This window comes from Oncorhynchus masou, chromosome 22 (assembly GCF_036934945.1).
Source record: "Oncorhynchus masou masou isolate Uvic2021 chromosome 22, UVic_Omas_1.1, whole genome shotgun sequence".
In the NCBI taxonomy this organism is placed as follows: Eukaryota; Metazoa; Chordata; class Actinopteri; order Salmoniformes; family Salmonidae; genus Oncorhynchus; species Oncorhynchus masou.
In genome coordinates this window covers 54249642-54269822 of record NC_088233.1, presented here as the reverse complement: position 1 = coordinate 54269822, position 20181 = coordinate 54249642, and the positions used below count along the sequence as shown (strand labels likewise).

Sequence of the window (20181 nt, the reverse complement as noted above, 5' to 3'; positions counted from 1 at the left end):
AAGTTCATTTGTGGAATGTCTTTCCTTCGTAATGAGTTTGAGCCAATCAGTTGTGTTGTGACAAGGTAGGGGTGGTATACAGGAGATAGACCTATTTGGTAAAAGACCAAGTCCATATTATGGCAAGAACAGCTCATATAAGCAAAGAGAAATGACAGTCCATCAATACTTTAAGACATGAAGGTCAGTCAACACGGAACATTTCAAGAACTTTGAAAGTTTCTTCAAGTGCAGTCACAAAAACCATCAAGCGCTATGATGAAACTGGCTCTCATGAGGACCACCACAGAAAAGGAAGACAGTGTTTCCTCTGCTGCAAAGGATAAGTTCATCAGAGTTACCAGCCTCAGATTGCAGCCAAAATAAATGCTTCAAAGAGTTCAAGTAACAGACATCTCAAAATCAACTGTTCAGAGGAGACTGTTTGAATCAGGTCTTCATGGTTGAATTGCTGCAAAGAAACCACTACTAAAGGACACCAATAAAGAGAGACTTGCTTGGACCAAGAAACACAGGAAATGGACATTAGACTTGTGGAAATCTGTCCTTTGGTCTCTGAGTCCAAATGTGAGATTATTTTTCCAACCGCCGTATCTTTGTGGGACGCAAAATAGGTGAACGAAGGATCTCCACATGTGTGGTTCCCAACGTGAAGCATGGAGGAGGTTGGCGTGGGGTTGCTTTGCTGGTGACACTGTCAGTGATTTATTTAGAATTCCTGGCACACGTAACCCGCATGGCTACCAAAGTATCCTGCAGCCATACGCCATCCCATCTGGTTTGCACACATTTGTTTTTCAACAGGACAATGACCCAAAACACACCTCCAGGATGTTTGACCTAGAATGAGAGTGATGGAGGGCTGCATCAGTTCACCTGGCCTCCACAATCTTCCAACCTCAACCCAATTGAGATGGTTTGGGATGAGTTGGACTGCAGAATGAAGGAAAATCAGCCAACAAGTGCTCAGCATTTGTGGGAACTCCTTGAAGACTGTTAGAAAAGCATTCCTCATGGAGCTGGTTGAGAGAATGCCAAGAGTGTGCAAAGCTGTCATCAAGGCAAAGCGTGGCTACTTTGAAGAATCTCAAATATATTTTGTTTTAACACTTTTCTGGTTACTACATGATTCCATATGTGTTATTTCATAGTTTTGATGTCTTCTCTATTATTCTACAATGTAGAAAATAGTAAAAATAAAGAAAAACCGTTGAATGAGTAGGTGTGTCCAAACTGCTGTCCGGTACTGTATATGGTCTTGAAATTGGGCGCGTTCGAACGGATAACATTTTACTAAGTCGCCTTTCAAAATATGTATACAGGGATAAAAAAAAATTGTCCAACTTCTGCCTACATGTTCACTGCATGAACTTTACAAAAACCATGTGATCAAAGGACATGCAGTCGCCAGTTGCTTCTCACCAGCTGCATCATGCAGCCAGCGTCTGGCTAGTGGGAGGCACTATTTTTCAACCAATCAGTGTTTTTGTTTGACCCAGGTGAACGGGACCAAAGACTTGACTGAAATAGGAAGCAACAGTAGCGAGGTTACCATCCAATTGGCAACAGATTTTCATGCGAATATTCTAGTATTATTTTCCCACCAGTGATGTTTCCATCAAATTGACTTGTTGCGGACAAATGTCTGTGCTTGATGTATTTTGCGGTTAAATTCCCATGTACCGAATAAAAAAGAATAATAAACTGCATGCTTTCCCGATGAGTCACAGTGGGAGGACCACACGTCATCGTACGACTCCAAGTTGACTTCAGTCTGCACCAGTCTGCTCGGCACAGGCACTGTTTTACTCCCATGGGCGAAGTGAAAGCTGGTCCCTCTGCAGAGCAGGGGAGGCAGCAGTCCCTGTGCACCGAGCTCGATGACAGGAGAGATGGCACGGTCCCCTGTCCAGATGTTCGCTGTGACAACAGTACTCCCAAATAGCATGGCCAAAACACTGGAAGCCGAAGCCCTCGAGCCCAGAGTGGCCCGGGCTTCAGGCAAACGTAAGCACTTAGACACATAGTTTAAACTTGGGGTAGCCAAGTTCCAAGGTTGTTCAGAGTGCTGAAAAAACAAAAGAGGCATGGAAAAATAAACAAATTGCCACAGTCCACAAGGTGCCATTACACAACTTTACATAGCGCATTACGGGAGACTCTCTGGCGTCCTGGATTATGCGAACGTTGACGTTGGGGTACAGGCTACAATTCGTTGTGCGTCCCTCGCGGTTTTACAGCATCATTACATTGGCTCTTCCTGAGGCATCAGCACCCCGTTTTGAGGGCGGAAATTTCTTCCCTTCTTAAGAAGCAGGCAAATCCAAGTGGCTCCTATGTCAGAGGCCCAGGACGGCTGGTTCGCAAAAGGGGTGAGACATTGCTTCCCATTTTTATCCTGCCGTGCCCTAAACAAGCACCCCAGGTCCTATAAATTCAGAATGCTCACAAACATCTGGGATGATTGGCTGGTGGTAGCGAGGGCAAGGAATCAGGGGGTGTTAAACACACCCATACTGAATCAAGAGAAGAGCTATTCAACTCCATCTCAACGCATTCCATTTCTTGAGTTAGGGAGGCCGGTTTCCAGCTTTGCTTGGCCAAATTTAGGCTGTGTCACATTTTTTTGCCAATGCCTGCGCTTATTGGGGATGATGACTTCTATGATCGCCATGGTTCCCCTCGGACTGTTGCGACCTTTGGCGGTTGATAGACACTCGCTTGGACGCATTGCGGCACCTAAACCGGTTCTGTCATGCCTACGGGCTCTGGCTCGGTGGAGGGACCAGCAGCATGTGTCACGACAGACGCATCCCCCGAGGGTGATGTATGCATTGCGAGGGCAGCTCAATTTGGGGGTTGGGTACATAGCACTCATGCATTTACTCCCGTTGTCAGGCCAGCGTGTGGTGGTGAGGGCCGACAACTGGACAGTGGCGGCATACAGACAGGGAGGGCTGCAATCTCGCCCCCTTTTATCCATAGCTCGCTCCCTACTGCTGTAGAGCAGTGTGCACACTACCCGGGAGCCTCAACACGGGTGCGGATCTGCTATCCAGTGGGGGCCTCCGTTCCCGGGAGTGGAGGCTGCATCCCTGGGTGGTCTCCCAGAGATGGGAAATGTTCGGCAGGGCCGACGCACTGTGAGGAAAACCTTGTGGCTGTTTCTCAATAAGCAACCTGTGCTCTGTTGAGAACGGATGCTCGTTGCGCGCGTCCGTGGCCTCTGACACTCCTTTATGCGTTTCCCCCTGTGGACATGGGGTGTATTCATTATGACAATTTTGTTGCAAGACATTGTCTGTTGCAAAATGTTTTGCAACATAAATAATTTACTGCAAAACCTGTCAAGTTTATTTTCTTAAATGGAAGTTGTAGTTCAGTTCACGGCTGGTAGAAGTTAGAAGGAACCCTGTGAATTTCATGCCACCTTAGAGGAAAAAATCCATCATTGCTTGCGCCAAACACTTTGCAGACTATTCGGGAAAGTAAACGCCCGGAAACCATACAATTAAAATTAACTATAACTTTCATTTAAAAACCCAACATTTTTTACATCATGTTGAAGAGCGTTTAGAGTAAACTGTAAACAGACAAAACTTATTGCAACAAAATTGTTGTAATGAAAACACCCCTGATTCAGCCCATGCTCGGAAGGGTGCGTCATTGATCCTTTGTGGCTTGTGGAAATCTTTCGCCTTTTATGCGGGGATCCGTGGCAACTGCCGTTGAGCAGGGACCTGTTGTCCCAGGCGCATGAGCGGGATGGAGATTTGGAATCTGGCCCCTGAAAGGTCCATTCTGATTGCAAGGGGTTTACCTCTGAACATTATTGTTACTATACAGTCCACAAGAGCAACCTCGATAAGAGGGTTGTATTGATATACAGTTGAAGTCTGAAGTTTACATAAACCTTTACATCAGCCAAATACATTTAAACTCAGTTTTTCACAATTCCTGACATTTAATACTAGTAAACATTCCCTGTTTTAGGTCAGTTAAGAACACCACTTCATTTTAAGAATGTGAAATGTCAGAATAATAGAAGAGAGTGATTTATTTCAGCTTTTATTTCTTTCATCACATTCCCAGTGGGTCAGAAGTTCACATACACATTGCCTTTAAATTGTTTAACTTGGGTCAAACATTTCAGGTAGCCTTCCACAAGCTTCCCACAATAAGTTGGGTGAATGTTGGCCCATTCCTCCTGACAGAGCTGGTGTATCTGAGGCAGGTTTGTAGGCCTCCTTTGCTCGCAGACACTTTTTCAGTTGTCCACAAATTTTCTATAGGATTGAGGTCAGCGCTTTGTGATGGCCACTCCAATACCTTGAATTTGTTGTTCTTTTTGCCACAACTTTGGAAGTATGCATGGGTCAGTCCATTTGGAAGACCCATTTGCGACCAAGCTTTAACTTCCTGACTGATGTCTTGAGATGTTGCTTCAATACATCCACATAATTTTCGAGCCTCATGATGCCATCTATTTTGTGAAGTGCACCAGTCCCTCCTGCAGCAAAGCACCCCCACAACATGATGCTACCACCCCGTGCTTCACGGTTGGGATGGTATTCTTCGGCTTGCAAGCTTCCTCATTTTTCCTCCAGACGTAACGATGGTCATTATGGCAAAACGTTGTTTCATCAGACCAGAGGATATTTCTCCAAAAAGTATGTGCAGCTGCAAAAATAGCAGCAATAGCTGCAATGTTCAGCTGCAAACCGTAGTCTGGCTTTTTTATGGCAGTTTTGGAGCAGTGGCTTCTTCCTTGCTGAGTGGCCTTTCAGGTTGTGTCGATATAGGACTCGTTTAACTGTGGATACAGATACTTTTGTACCCGTTTCCTCCAGCATCTTCACAAGGTCCTTTGCTGTTGTTCTGGGATTGATTTGCATTTTTCGCACCAAAGTACGTTCATCTTTAGGAGACAGAACGCGTCTACTTCCTGAGTGGTATGATGGCTGCGTGGTCCCATGGTGTTTATACTTGCGTACTATTGTTTGTACAGATGAACGTGGTACCTTCAGGCATTTGGAAATTGCTCCCAAGGATGAACCAGACTTGTGGAGGTCTAAAATACATTTTCTGGGGTCTTGGCTGATTTCTTTTGATTTTACCATGATGTCAAGCAAAGAGGCATTGCGTTGGAAGGTAGGCCTTGAAATACATCCACAGGTACACCTCCAATTGCCTCAAATGATGTCAATTAGCCTATCATAAGCTTCAAAAGCCATGAAATAATTTACTGAAATTTTCCAAGCTGTTTAACCTCTCTGGCCCACCCGACACGCTAGCGTCCCACCTTGCCAACAATAAATGCAAATGCGCTACGCCAAATGCTAATAGCACTCGTTAAAACTCAAACGTTCATTAAAACTCACATGCAGGGTACTAAATTCAAGCTACACTCGTTGTGAATCTAGCCAACAAGTCAGATTTGTAAAATGCTTTTCGGCGAAAGCATGAGAAGCTATTATCTGATAGCATGCAACACCCCGAAATACCAGAAGGGACGTAAACAAAGGAATTAGCGTAGCCGGCGCTACACAAAACGCAGAAATAAAATATAAAACATTCATTACCTTTGATGAGCTTCTTTGTTGGCACTCCTATATGTCCCATAAACATCACAATTGGGTCTTTTTTTTCGATTTAATCGGTCCTTGTGCGTACACAAAATGTCCATTTATGAAGACCGTCAGATCCAGGAAAACCACCGTTTTTAACTTCTTGAAACTCCCCATCCCGGATCCGGCCTCAGGCTCATTAGCATAACGCAACGTTAACGATTTCTGAAAATCGCAAATAAAATGAAAATAATGCGCCTACTCTCAAGCTTAGCCTTTTCTTAACAACACTGTCATCTCAGATTTTCAAAATATGCTTTTGAACCATAGCAATTCACTAATTTGTGTAAGAGTATGCTAAGCTAGCTTAGCATTTTGAGTAGCATTTAGCACGCAACATTTTCACAAAAACCAGATAACCAAATAAATAAAATCATTTACCTTTGAAGAGCTTCGGATGTTTTCAATGAGGAGACTCTCAGTTACATACCAAATGTGCAGTTTTTCCTGAAAGCGTCTTTGTGTAGGAGAAATCGCTCCGTTTTGTACATCACATTTGGCTACCGAAACGAACCGAAAATTCAGTCACCTACAACGTCAAACTTTTTCCGAATTAACTCCATAATATCGGCCGAAACATGGCAAACGTTGTTTGGAATCAATCCTCAAGGTGTTTTTTCACATATCTCTTCATTGATATATCGTTCGTGGAAGCCTGCATTCTTCTCTGAATTCTGTGGAAAAATACTTGCAGCTGACTTTGCGCACCAATTTCGGCGCAGGACACCGGGCGGACACCTGGTAAATGTGGTCTCTTATGGTCAATCTTCCAATGATATGCCTACAAATACGTTACAATGCTGCAGACACCTTGGGGAAACGACAGAAAGGGCTGACTCACTCCTCTCGCATTCACAGCCATATAAGGAGACAATGGAAAACTGAGCCTCAAAAATCCTGCTCATTTCCTGGATGCCGTTTCATCTTGGTTTTGCCTGTAGCTCACGTTCTAGGGCACGCACAGACAATATCTTTGCAGTTCTGGAAACGTCAGAGTGTTTTCTTTCCAAAGCTACCAATTATATGCATAGTCGAGCATCTTTTTGTGACAAAATATTGCGCTTAAAACGGGCACGTCTTTTTATCCAAAAATGATATAGCGCCCCCAGAGTTTCAACAGGTTAAACGCAACGTTATTTTTTTAAATGAAAAAAGTTGCCTATAAACTTTGACAAAACACTTCAAACTACTTCTGTAATCCAACTTTGGGTATTAGTAAACGTTAATAAACAATCAAATTGATCACGGAGCGATCTGTATTCAATAGGCACAAGTTTGGAAAACGTAGCCAGCTTTTCCGGTTCCATTTTTCACAGCTGTGGACCTGAAAACCGGATGTGGCTATTACTCAGATGACCAAGGATTTAGTTGAATCGAAATCACAACACTGGCGACATCGTATGGAAGCTGTAGGAACTGTAATCTCACCCTTAAGTATTTTTCCTTCCAATAGACAATACATAGACTGGCGGATTGATTTTGTGATCAGGTTTCCTTGCGATTTTGACCACGGAACTCGTTCTGTTATAGTCACAGACACCATTGAACCAGTTCTAGAAACTTCAGAGTGTGTTCTATGTACACATACTAATCATATGCATATACTATATTCCTGGCATGAGTAGCAGGACGCTGAAATGTTGCGCGATTTTTAACAGAATGTTGAAAAAAGTAGCACGATCTCTAAGAGGTTTAAAAGGCAGTGTATGTAAACTTCTGCCCCACTGGAATTGTGATACAATGAATTATAAGTTAAATAATTAGTCTGTAAACAGTTGGAAAAATTTACTTGTGTCATGCACAAAGTAGATGTCCTAACTGACTTGCCAAAACTATAGTTTGTTAACAAGAAATTTGTGGAGTGGTTGAAAAATACGATTTAATGATTCCAACTTAAGTGTATGTAAACTTTTGACTTCATCTGTAAATAGCGGGTGTTTACAGCGTGTCATGTGGGAGAATTATTGGTGCCACTCCAGGGTTTTTAAAAGGGTGTGTGCCGTCTCAGGCCAGTTTCTAAACCTATTGCGCCCACTTGGGATTTGACTGGTTTTGGATGTGCTGTGTGAGGACCCATTTGAATCAATAGACACTGTGGATCCTCTCCTACAAGATTGCACTGCTCGTGGCTTTGGTCTTGACTAAACATGTTGGAGATCTCCACACGTTATCCGTTCACCCCTCTTGTAGGAAGTTACCCGTGGCGACTCTAAGGTGATGTTGTGTCCTAAGTCATGACTATGTCCTACAGGTCTCTAGCTCTACCCTTTTCGCCTCCTCAGTTTGCTTCTGAGGAACAGCGGAGGTTAGATGCCTTGTGTCTGGTATGAGTGTTATGCATGTACATTGAGTGGACCAGGGGTCACGCAATACCCAAATACCACAGGTTGGCTTGGAACTCTGGGTGGTCGTCCGTGGGCCATTTCATTTGATGTTGGCTTGGGGCTGTCCCCATAGCTGTGTTGCACAAAGTTGACAAAGGGAACGTACAGTTATAACTATAACTACTATTCCCAGAAGGAGGGAAATGAGGTACACCTCTTCGGCCATGTGCTGCCCAGTTCTGGGCTTGGTGAAGAGCAGTACTGAATTGAAAGAATGGATCCGTGCCTCTGGTTTATTGCCTGTGGAAGGTGGGGCTTACAGTTAGGCACGGTGTTCATTGGCCTTGTCAGGCGTGATTCTAATGTTCTTCAGTAGAGGGAGCTAGCTCGCAACCTCCTGTAGCTGTATTGTACCTAGTTTCCCTCCTTCAGGGAACATACCATAGTCATAACTGTACGTTTGTAAATGTGTGGTATGGGGGTTGGAGCCTTGCTGTAGGTAAACCACAACAGTGACCAACTTTCAGCTGTTGCAGATGCACCTCCCCTGAAATCACTCGTAGACTTTCTTCTGCAGTCGGCTGTTAGCATTACTGCTCAAACACACCCAGTGAGTTGACAACAACCAGCAATATACAAATGTAGCTTTAAAAAAAAAATCTGACAGAAAAACAGTGTCAGTTTGTCAAAATTAGCTTGTTAACTCAATGAAACTGCTTTCTGGAATACCCTACAGGGAACAGACAAGTAATTAACAGGACGATGACAGAGTTGGTGTTTAAGTTTTTTTGTCCATTTAATGTTTTTATTTTTTTATATATATATAAGGAACAGCACAATTACTACAAATAACACCAATAGCAAATCACAGCCTACAAAGCAGATATTATGGATATTAAATGCTATAATACAAGATCTTATTCAAGTATTCTACATTTGTTTTTATTATTTTATTCCCCTCATGACAAGCCTAGGATATTGTAATGGTAATGAACTATTAATTCGTATACAGCTATTTAATTTTTTTTTGGCTCTATGGAATTTTGTCCTTTTTTTCAGTCCCCAGACATCATAGCCATTCATAACCTCTGAATATTGACAAACCCAAAGTGGGTTACGTCCTCCCTTCCCCTCTTTCTCGCCAGCCCATCTGACACTAGGGGGCGCCATGTCTGGTGTCCTGCTGAGTTCATTGGAGCACCAACGGTTCCACCCACAGGGTCTGATGCACTGTGCTAACGATTAGACTGGACCCCAAAGGACAGATCTTACCTGTCCCCTCTATCCTGGTCTAGGACGAGTGAGGGGACGTTCACTGGGGGTGCATTCGGAAAGTTATGTCTTTATTCCTCGAGTAAACAATTTCTTGAGTGATTCAATCAATCATACAAGCACACTCAATTGACTCACAGTTCCCTGGAGTTAAACCCACAAGACAGGGGGAAAAAAAGCTAAAAAGAAAGTTAATTCTCGTAAAAACTCAACTTTTTCAACAATGACAGTTAATGAAAATAGAATGGCCAATGTCATGTTTGTTTTAAATTTTGACACAGTGGAACCACCTGTGAATATGAATCCCTTCTCAACCTCCAGCAGAAGGAACAGTTCTGTTATTTATGCCAATTGATATTGAACTAAAGAGGACCATATACCCATAGCATAGCTAGAAACACAGAAAATTAAAAAAAAGCCTCATTTCAGACCATTTAAAAGAAGAAAAAGTAGTATGTACACATGCTAGTCAAATATATAAACTGTTCTATAAACAATAAAACAAGTCGCCTGGAGGTGAAAGTCATCTTCTGTCCAATTCACATTGGTGAAGAAAAAAATGAATCACTCATCTATTTGATATCATCAGTCCTCTGTCGGATGAAGATGATGTTATCCACACCAGATTATTATAGTTTATCTGACTGTATGTAGTCAGATGTTCATGGGAATAGAACAGATGGGTTGGGTTCAAGGGTCAGAAGGGAGACCGTCTGCCCATTGGTTGTACTCCTCCAGATGAACAGAGTAGAGCCTCTTGGAAAAAAACTGAGTGGTGACCAACTACTGTAGGTGGTGACCAACGTTGCATATTTGCAATTGTCAATGCTGTACAATCGACATTACGGTGGCGGGCACAAGCAGGAAAAACATAAAAATAAGGCAACGTTCAATGATCTTGTTCATACTGAGGGACTGGTACAAGTCATTTTTTTCATCATTTGGTTTGGTGTTTTGACATCTATTTTTTCTCCCTCTATTTCTCTCTCGCGCAAAACAAGTTAAATATGTATTTTTCAACGCATCAATTTCTAATCCACCAACTAGATGGTGTCAAGTGGAAAGAGGGTCCATCAACAGAAAGGAATCACAAGGTTCGCAGTTGCCATCAAACGTCCTCAAGAAACCATGTCAATTCCCCACATTTTGTAACCACGGGGAGAAAATATGCCAAGGATTGCAAAATAAAATACTTCATCCACTCCTTCAATAGTCATTTAGTTTTGTCTCTAATAAGTCAAAACGCTGGGTGTTTCAAACTAAATAAATGGAAGAGCCTTGATTTATCCAATCACAAGCTGTTCGTCAGAAAGTCAATCTCGCATTCTTGCAGCGCAGAAAATATTCAATGACGTTGAGTTGATCCAAGTGGCTGAGGGTTGTCTGGGGTTACTTTGGTGGCTGGGTGTCTGATGCGATTGGTGGCTGGGCTGCGGGCGCTGGCTCTGGCTGCTGATTTTGGCATCCTCCCTGGTGGGGCCCTGGGCGAACGGGGCCGAAGCCAGTTTGGCTGTGGGGGCGTCTGGAGCCCTGGGAGGGGTGGCGGCGGCGACAGTCTCCGCTGGATGAGTGTCTCTTGCGACCTCCCTCCTCCATCGGGGGCTGTAATGAAGGACAATGGTGGGATTGACTGGGGCTCTACGGACATTCTAAAAGGGCAATTCCACGTCGTCAGATTTTTCACTTTCAAATCTATGCTAAACAAAAACCATTGATTTCAAAGTTTAACAAAGCAATGAACTATGCTATGCACAATTGAACAATTTACACAGAACATTTCACAGAAACACATTTACTGGATGAACTGTGCAGATGCAGTGTGGCAACAGAATTACAGTAAAATCATCCTCAGTTTTCACGTGACCTCATTTTTTCAAAACTGTAATTAAATATCTGTTTCGAAATAAGATTCAAAAGATGTCTGCAGAAAGAATGGGTGTCAGCTATGACATACAAATCAAAATGTATTTGTCACATGCTTCGTAAACAACAGACTATGTGCAAGTGTATGAGGTATTCAGACCCCTTTGTTACATTGCAGCATTATTCTAAAATGGATTAAATACAAATCCTCAATCTACACACAGTACCCCATAATAACAAAGAAAACATGTTTTATTCCACGTAAAAAAGGGTTGAGCTCAGGTGAATCCCTGTTTCCATTCACAATCCGTGAGATGGTTCTACAACTTGATTGGAGGCCACCTGTGGTAAATTTAATTGATTGGACATGATTTGGAAAGGCCTGTCTATATAAGGTCCCACAGTTGCCAGTGCAACTGGCAACTGTAATTCTGTTACCAGAATTACGAGTTTTAATCACTTAATAATTCAGAAACTCTATGTCAGCAAAAACACTAACTAATTGGTAGGTCAACCTTTGCTTGTTACTTCTGTGAACATTCATTATCCTCCCTCATGAGGGAGAGAAATTAGAAAATATCTTAAATATATATGTGGGTTTTTGGTAACGGAATTACAAGGCACAGGGCAATGTTTCTTACAGAAGACCAATCATTTATCCAAAATGAAATATAAGCGTTGAAATGACTTCAACATGATTGTGTTTTGATCCCTTTTCCATTGGTTTGACCAGAATGCAAAGCCTTTGCTTATTCCACTTTGTTAGGATGGAATATGGTTAAAAAATGTATACATGCCTTAATTTTTCATTGGTCCTTTTACATGGAAATGCCTCTTAGACTTTGTTACAGAACGAACTGTGTCTCAAATGGCACCCTATTCCCTAATATAGTGCACTACTTTGAAAAGGAGCCATATGTGCCCTGCTCAAAAGTAGTGCACTATGTAAGGAATAGGGTGCCATTCGCGATGCAGAGTACAGGGTGAACAGGGCAGGCCTGTTCTTTGTTAAAGGGATACTGAGAGAATTGTGTATTTTTATTTCTCTGCGTGCAGTTTGGAGATTGAAGTTCGCATATTGTTAGCTTAGCTGAAAGGTGCCAGCTCCTCTCAAAAGCAGAGGTAGAAACTGTGTGCTTGGTCATTTATAGTCTTATAAAGCTATACATAGTAATCTCATCAAATGTTATTCGTCACCTGCGCCAAATACAACAGGTATACAAATACAACCTTGCAGTGAAATGCAGAATACAACTACAACCTTACAGTGAAATGCTTACAAGCCCTGAACCAACAATGCAGTTAAGACAAATACGTGTTATATCGATGTTTTAAAATCGTTCATGTCACTGATAATCATAACAAATGAAATTCTATCCACTTCCTCATTCTTTCCCCGTTATCCCATAAATATTTATAGAGATCGCAACGGTTCACCTGTCCCATTTTGGCTTCTGGGCGCATGGGCAGCACCTTTGACAGATAACCCATGGGGGTGGCAGGTAGCCTGAGGCGTAGGAGCGTTGGGCCAGTAACCGAAAGGTGGCTGGATCGAATCCCCGAGCCGACAAGGTGAAAATCTACCGTTCTATCCTTGAGTAGGGCAATTAAACTAATTGCTCCAGGGATGCCCTCAATAATGGCTGATCCCCCTGGCTGTGACCCCATTCTCCAAGGGTGTCTCAGAGGGAGTGGGATTTGCAAAAAATACATTTCCATTTCACACCCAACACTTGTACAGGTTATCACATTGAAACAGGACTATATAAGCACCACCTAATTATTCTATTATTAAATACAACTTTGATATTTGGTATGTCTTAACGTTTAAACAGCAAAGAATACATCTAAAAATGACCAAGTCTAGGGGGCAATGCAGTTCAATCTACCGCTGACCTGGCTACCTACCAGATGGTCGTCACCAGTTACTACAGCTACAAAGTCACAAAGCCTGTGAATTTCAACAATTTGTCTTCTTAAAATGTGATTTTAAACTTAACCTTAATCACAATGTTAGCCTTATGTATAACCCTAAATGAAGACCAAAAAACACTTTTGTTTTCATGGATTTACGATATATCCAATTTGAAATTTGTGGCTGGGCTATCTAGTGGAAACACTACAAGACAGAACTCACCTAACTGCTGTCCCCCACCCACTCAGCAACAATGGTAGTTAGTGATGGGACTTCATTGTAGGCCTAATTGCATAACAATCGTTGTCTAGAAGCAGACCACAAGATGACATGAAATAGTACATGCCAATAGGGCAACATTGAAGCCGACATCCTCTACCATTGACAGTGGCTTCATATCAACTGCAATCATTTCTATAAACAGCTCTGTGATTTACTCCCTCTATTCCTTTTCGCAATGCTGCCAGCAACCGGTTGGGTCTCAAGGTGCCTCCCTTTCAGCATTGCACCTGTACTGTCACTGATGCTTATTTCCACCTCGCTAAGTTCACATTTAACTTCTAAAAGCATTGGCTTACAGGACTTCGCTGCTGTCACTTCCCTGTCTCACTGCCATTGTTTTCAACGGTAAATGAGGATGAAGAAGACAAAATGTAACTGACAGGTTTCCCTAGTAGTAAAAAGTAGAAGACAAAATATAACTGACAGGTTTCCCTAGTAGTAAAAAGTAGAAGACAAAATATAACTGACAGGTTTCACTAGTAGTAAAAAGTAGAAGACAAAATATAACTGACAGGTTTCCCTAGTAGTAAAAAGTAGAAGACAAAATATAACTGACAGGTTTCCCTAGTAGTAAAAAGTAGAAGACAAAATATAACTGACAGGTTTCACTAGTAGTAAAAAGTAGAAGAGAACATTTCACTTTCTTTGACAGGTTTCCCTACTTACATCGATTCTGAAATCCTCGAGACGCTTAAACTTGCTCAAGCACTCCTGCAACTTGGGGTCTATCCCCATGTTCTTGTTTTTGGAGTATTTAAGAAATGCCCAAAACTTCTCAAGTCCATACAGCTGGCCTGTGGGAGATGGGGACACAGATACAGGCAGGTGTTAGGGAGAAGTCTAAGCCAAGGTCCCAAATGGCACCCTATTCCCTATATAAGGCTCTGGTCAAAAGTAGTGCACTATATGGGGAATATGGTTCCATTTGGTACACAGAATGTACTCATTGTGGAGGAACAGTAGTAACCAAATCGAGAGTTATCACGCTGTGTGAATGTGTTGAGGTTCCCTAGGTGATGCATCTCACCAGCTTCGTAATCTTTCATGGTCTCCTCCTGGAAGTCCTTGAAAATGTTTGGCCTGAATTTCCTTTCCAGTCCGTAGCTGTAGTACCTGAACAGGCACTCCAAACCGTACCTGCAATACAGACAACCGGTATTAATCAGCAGTGTGTGGTGATCGACTAAACAAACACCAATTTACTAACACTAGTAGTGGTACTGGAATTTTCTATTCGCCCACCCTGACTGTCTAGCTTTAATTTTGGTGATTGTTAGTTCTTAAAGATGATAAACTATGCAAAAAAAGAAACATCCATTTTCAGGACCATGTCTTTCAAAGACATTTTCTAAAAATCCAAATAACTTCTCAGATCTTCATTGTAAAGGGTTTGAATGCCGTTTCCCATGCTTGTTCAATGAACCATAAACAATTAATGAATATGCACCTGTGGAACGGTCGTTAAGACACTAACAGCTTACAGACGGTAGGCAATTAAGGTCACAGTTATGAAAACATAGGACACTAAAGAGGCCTTTCTACTGACTGAGAAACACCAAAAGAAAGATGCCCAGGGTCCCGGCTCATCTGCGTGAACGTGCCTTAGGCATGCAGATGTGGCCAGGTCAATAAATTGCAATGTGCGTACTGTGAGACGCCTAAGACAGCGCTACAGGGAGACAGGACGGAAAGATGATGGTCTTCGCAGTGGCAGACCATGTGTAACAACACCTGCACAGGATCGGTGCATCCGAACATCACACATGCGGGACAAGTACAGGATGGCAACAACTGCCCGAGTTACACCAGGAACACACAATCCCTCCATCAGTGCTCAGACTGTCTGCAATAGGCTGAGAGAGGCTGGACTGAGGGCTGTTTTAAGGCAGGTCCTCACCAGACATCACCGGCAACAATGTTGCCTATGGGCACAAACCCACAGTCGCTGGACCAGACAGGACTGGAAAAAAGTGCTCTTCACTGATTAGTCACAGTTTTGTCTCACCAGAGGTGATGGTCAGATTCGCATTTATCGTCAAAGGAATGAGCGTTGCACCGAGGACTGTACTCTGGAGCGGGATCGATTTGAGGTTGAGGGTCCGTCATGGTCTGGGGCGTTATGACACAGCATCATCGGACTGAGTTTGTTGTCATTGCAGGCAATCTCAACGCTCTGCGTTACAGCGAAGACATCCTCCTCCCTCATGTGGTACCCTTCCTGCAGCATGACAATGCCACCAGCCATACTGCTCGTTCTGTGTGTGATTTAATGCAAGACAGGAATGTCAGTGTTCTGCCATGGCCAGCGAAGAGCCCAGATCTCAATCCAATTGAGCACGTCTAAGACCTGTAGAATCTGAGGGTGAGGGCTAGGGCCATTCCCCCCAGAAATGTCCGGGAACTTGCAGGTGCCTTGGTGGAAGAGTGGGGTAACATCTCACAGCAAGACCTGGTAAATCTGGTGCAGTCCATGAGGAGAAGATGCACTGCAGTACCTAATGCAGCTTGTGGCCAAACCAGATACTGACTGGTACTTTTGATTTTGACCTCCCCTTTGTTTAGGGACACATTATTCCATTTCTGTTAGTCACATGTCTGTGGAACTTGTTCAGTTCATGTCTCAGTTGTTGAATCTTATGTTCATACCAATATTTACACGTTAGGTTTAATGAAAATAAACGCAGTTGACAGTGAGAAGACGTTTCTTGTTTTGCTGAGTTTATTATGAAAAAAATACACTGAACAAAATATAAATGCACCGATTTTACTGAGTTACAATTAAATAAGGAAATCAGTCAATTGAAATACATTCATTAGGCCTTAACCTATGGATTTCACATGACTGGGAATACAGATATGCATCTGTTGGTCACAGATACCTTAAAAAATGATGGGGGCATGGATAACAAATGTAAAAAGTCAGAATCTGGTGTGACCAACATTTGCCTCATTCAGCGCAACACATCTCCTTTACATAGAGTCCTCTTCAATGGCTGTGCAAAGTTGCTGGATATTGTCGGGAACCTGAACACGCTGTCGTACATGTCAACCCAGAGCATTCCAAACATGCTCAATGGGTGATCTTGTCAAGGTATCTCTGTGCATTAAAATTGCCATCAATAAAATGTCATTGTTTTCGTCTGCCCATACCATAACCCCACCACCACCGTTGACATCAGGAAGCTGCTCACCCACACGACGCCATACACACTGCCTGCCGGTAGAGTTGAAACCGGGATTCATCTGGGAAGAGTACACTTCTCCAGCGAGCCAGTGGCCATCGAAGGTGAGCATTTTCCTACTGAAGTCGGTTATGACGCCAAACTGCAGTCTGGTCAAGACCCCGGTGAGGATGACGAGCACACAGATAAGCTTCTGATAGTTTGTGCAGAAATTCTTTGGTTGTGAAAGCCAACAGTTTCCTCAGCTGTCTGGGTGGTTGGTCTCAGACAATCCTGCAGGTGAAGAAGCCAGATGTGGAGGTCCTGGGCTGGGGTGGTTACACATGGTCTGCGGTCGTGAGGCCGGTTGGACGTACTGACAAATTCTCTAAAACATTGGAGGTGGCTTATAGTAGAGAAATGAACATTAAAGTCTCCGGCAACAGTTATGATGAACATTCCTGCAGTCAGCATGCAAATAGCACACTCCCTCAAAACTTGAGACATCTATGGCAATGTGTTGTGTGACAAAACTGCACATTTTAGAGTGACCTTTTGTTTTATTGATCATGCTGTTAAAATCATCTTTTCAATATGCCACAACTTTCAGGTGGATGGATTATCTTGGCAAAGGAGAAACTCTCACTAAACAGGAACATTTGAGATAAATAATATTTTAGGTGCAAATTGAAAATGTCTGGGATCTGTTTATTTCAGCTCATGAAACATGGGACCAACACTTTACATGTTGCCTTTATATTGTAGTTCAGTAGGTCCATTATCTTTTCTACATACTTTATATCTGGTTTTCTTTCTGAAAAATAATTGTGTACACTGTTTAGACTTAGACGGCCCCAAAAAAACGCTTAGGCGGACCACCCAAGGATTTAATTGGCAGAAAATGCCCTGTGCTTGATTGAGTCAGGTGTGTTAGAGCAGGGCTGGAACAAGTGTCTGCCCCTGTTGCCTCCCCTTCCCAAACACAATTTTAGGCCCAAATAATTTTACTGGTCAAGAGCCTTCACACATTGCACTCTCCTTGCCCAACATTCAATTTTAGGCTCTTTACAATCAAAGTTCTGTGTATAATTGGTAGATTGGTAAGTATTAAGCAAAGAATGAAATGAAGCATTACCTGTATCCCTCCTTGCCGTCCTCCACCACCAGCTGCTTGAACTCCTCATACATCTTCCTGTTGAAGTGATCCCTCAGGAAGAACGACCAGAAACGGAACAGCGTGTTCATCTCCTGGGATTGGCCGATGCCCAACCGCTTGCGTTCTGTGATTAGTGGGGTGAAGGGGTTAAAGGTCAGTCAGACACTGTATCTGTGTCCCAAATGCCACCCTATTCCCTATAATTTCAAAAGTAGTGCACTATGTAGGCCATTTGACCATTTGGGATGCAGCCTGTGTGACAAAGCAAGCAACAGCTATTGTTTCTATGCGCAGTGTTCCTAACTATTTACACACAAGTATAATGTGTCATTACTTTCTAGTCTCTGAATGAGTGATCGTGTCTGCGCGTGAATGGGTGACCGTGTCTGCGCGTGAATGGGTGACCGTGTCTGCGCGTGAATGGGTGACCGTGTCTGCGCGTGAATGGGTCTGCGCGTGAATGGGTGACCGTGTCTGCGCGTGAATGGGTGACCGCGCGTGAATGGGTGACCGTGTCTGCGCGTGAATGGGTGACCGTGTGCGCGCCGTGTCTGCGCGTGAATGGGTGACCGTGTCTTCTGCGCGCGTGAATGGGTGACCGTGTCGTCTGCGCGTGAATGGGTGAATGGGTGACCGTGTCTTCTGCGCGTGAATGGGTGACCGTGTCTTCTGCGCGTGAATGGGTGACCGTGTCTGCGCGTGAATGGGTGACCGTGTCTTCTGCGCGTGAATGGGTGACCGTGTCTGCGCGTGAATGGGTGACCGTGTCTTCTGCGCGTGAATGGGTGACCGTGTCTTCTGCGCGTGAATGGGTGACCGTGTCTTCTGCGCGTGAATGGGTGACCGTGTCTTCTGCGCGTGAATGGGTGACCGTGCCTTCTGCGCCTGAATGGGTGACCGTGTCTTCTGCGCGTGAATGGGTGACCGTGTGCGCGTGAATGGGTGACCGCGCGCGTGAATGGGTGACCGTGAATGGGTCTCTGCGCGTGAATGGGTGACCGTGTCTTCTGCGCGTGAATGGGTGACCGTGGGTGACCTTCTGCGCGTGAATGGGTGACCGTGTCGTTCTGCGCGTGAATGGGTGACCGTGTGACCTTCTGCGCGTGAATGGGTGACCGTGTTGCGCGTGAATGGGTGACCGTGTGTTCTGCGCGTGAATGGGTGACCGTGTCTCTGCGCGTGAATCTGCGCGTGAATGGGTGACCGTGTCTGCGCGTGAATGGGTGACCGTGTCTGCGCGTGAATGGGTGACCGTGTCTGCGCGTGAATGGGTGACCGTGTTCTGCGCGTGAATGGGTGACCGTGTCTTCTGCGCGTGAATGGGTGACCGTGTCTGCGCGTGAATGGGTGACCGTGTCTGCGCGTGAATGGGTGACCGTGTCTTCTGCGCGTGAATGGGTGACCGTGTCTTCTGCGCGTGAATGGGTGACCGTGTCTTCTGCGCGTGAATGGGTGACCGTGTCTTCTGCGCGTGAATGGGTGACCGTGTCTTCTGCGCGTGAATGGGTGACCGTGTCTGAATCTGCGCGTGAATGGGTGACCGTGTCTTCTGCGCGTGAATGGGTGGTGTGACCGTGAATGGGTGACCGTGTCTGCGCGTGAATGGGTGACCGTGTCTTCTGCGCGTGAATGGGTGACCGTGTCTTCTGCGCGTGAATGGGTGACCGTGTCTTCTGCGCGTGAATGGGTGACCGTGTCTGCGCGTGAATGGGTGACCGTGTCTGCGCGTGAATGGGTGACCGTGTCTGCGCGTGAATGGGTGATCGTGTCTGCGCGTGATCTTTGTTTGGGGAAAGAATATGGATAGCTATGCGTACCGTTTAGGCAGCGTCGACGGTACTTGTGATAAACGTGTTGCGTGAAGCCGTTCTCCTTGAGCAGCTCGTGGGAGGGGTGCTGGAAATTGGGGAGCGACTGGGGGGTGCAGCCAATTCCCCCCAATACAGGTGTACCCTCTGAGGGGCTGACGTTGGAGCTGGAGAGAGAGGGAAGAGGAGTGATTAAAAGTACATACAAACACCACGACAAATTAAACCTGTATGAAATGGGTATAAGTAAACAATTCCAAACTCGGTCTTGGGGATCCCAAGGTGTGCACATTTTGGTTTTTGCCCCAGTACTACACAGCAGATTCAAATAACCAACTCATCATTGGGATCATTCTTATAGCATTGAAATGTTCTAAAGAAGACATAACAAAAATACTTCTGTAGTAATATGAACAAGTGCAAATGTTAGCAACAGGAGACGAGGGGACTTGACTCACCTGACGGAGGCGGTACGAGATCGGTGCTCCCGCGAGTCCATCACCCAGCCAACGTGCCACTCCATGGGGGGGTTGGAGCTGTGCCTGGTCTTCCTTTTCCTGGGGGTCTAAAGACAGGGGGGGGGGGTTAGAGAGAGGACAGTTAACCAAACAGTACCCACAGCAGTCGAGATGCCCAGACCCAAATCCACCCCTAGTCGGAGGTTTCAGATGTAAATGAAAGACACTTCACAAATGAAATGTATAAATAGAGGAGCAGTGTGCCACCTCACAGATGTCAGAATCAATAACCAATAGACAACTGAACCCTGGTAG

At 44.3% G+C, this 20181-nt stretch overlaps 1 protein-coding gene across 1 annotated transcript in view; it reads right to left on the bottom strand.

Moving 5' to 3' along the window:
• Positions 1–8734: 8734 nt before the first annotated feature.
• Positions 8735–20181, bottom strand: part of LOC135509701 (la-related protein 1-like) — a 93737-nt gene continuing 82290 nt past the window's right edge. The window contains 7 exon segments of the mRNA XM_064930574.1: positions 8735–10711; positions 10713–10825; positions 13950–14077; positions 14311–14420; positions 17580–17724; positions 19418–19575; positions 19867–19973. Of these exon segments, the coding sequence (XP_064786646.1) occupies positions 10537–10711; positions 10713–10825; positions 13950–14077; positions 14311–14420; positions 17580–17724; positions 19418–19575; positions 19867–19973 (936 nt within the window). The 3' untranslated portion in view covers positions 8735–10536.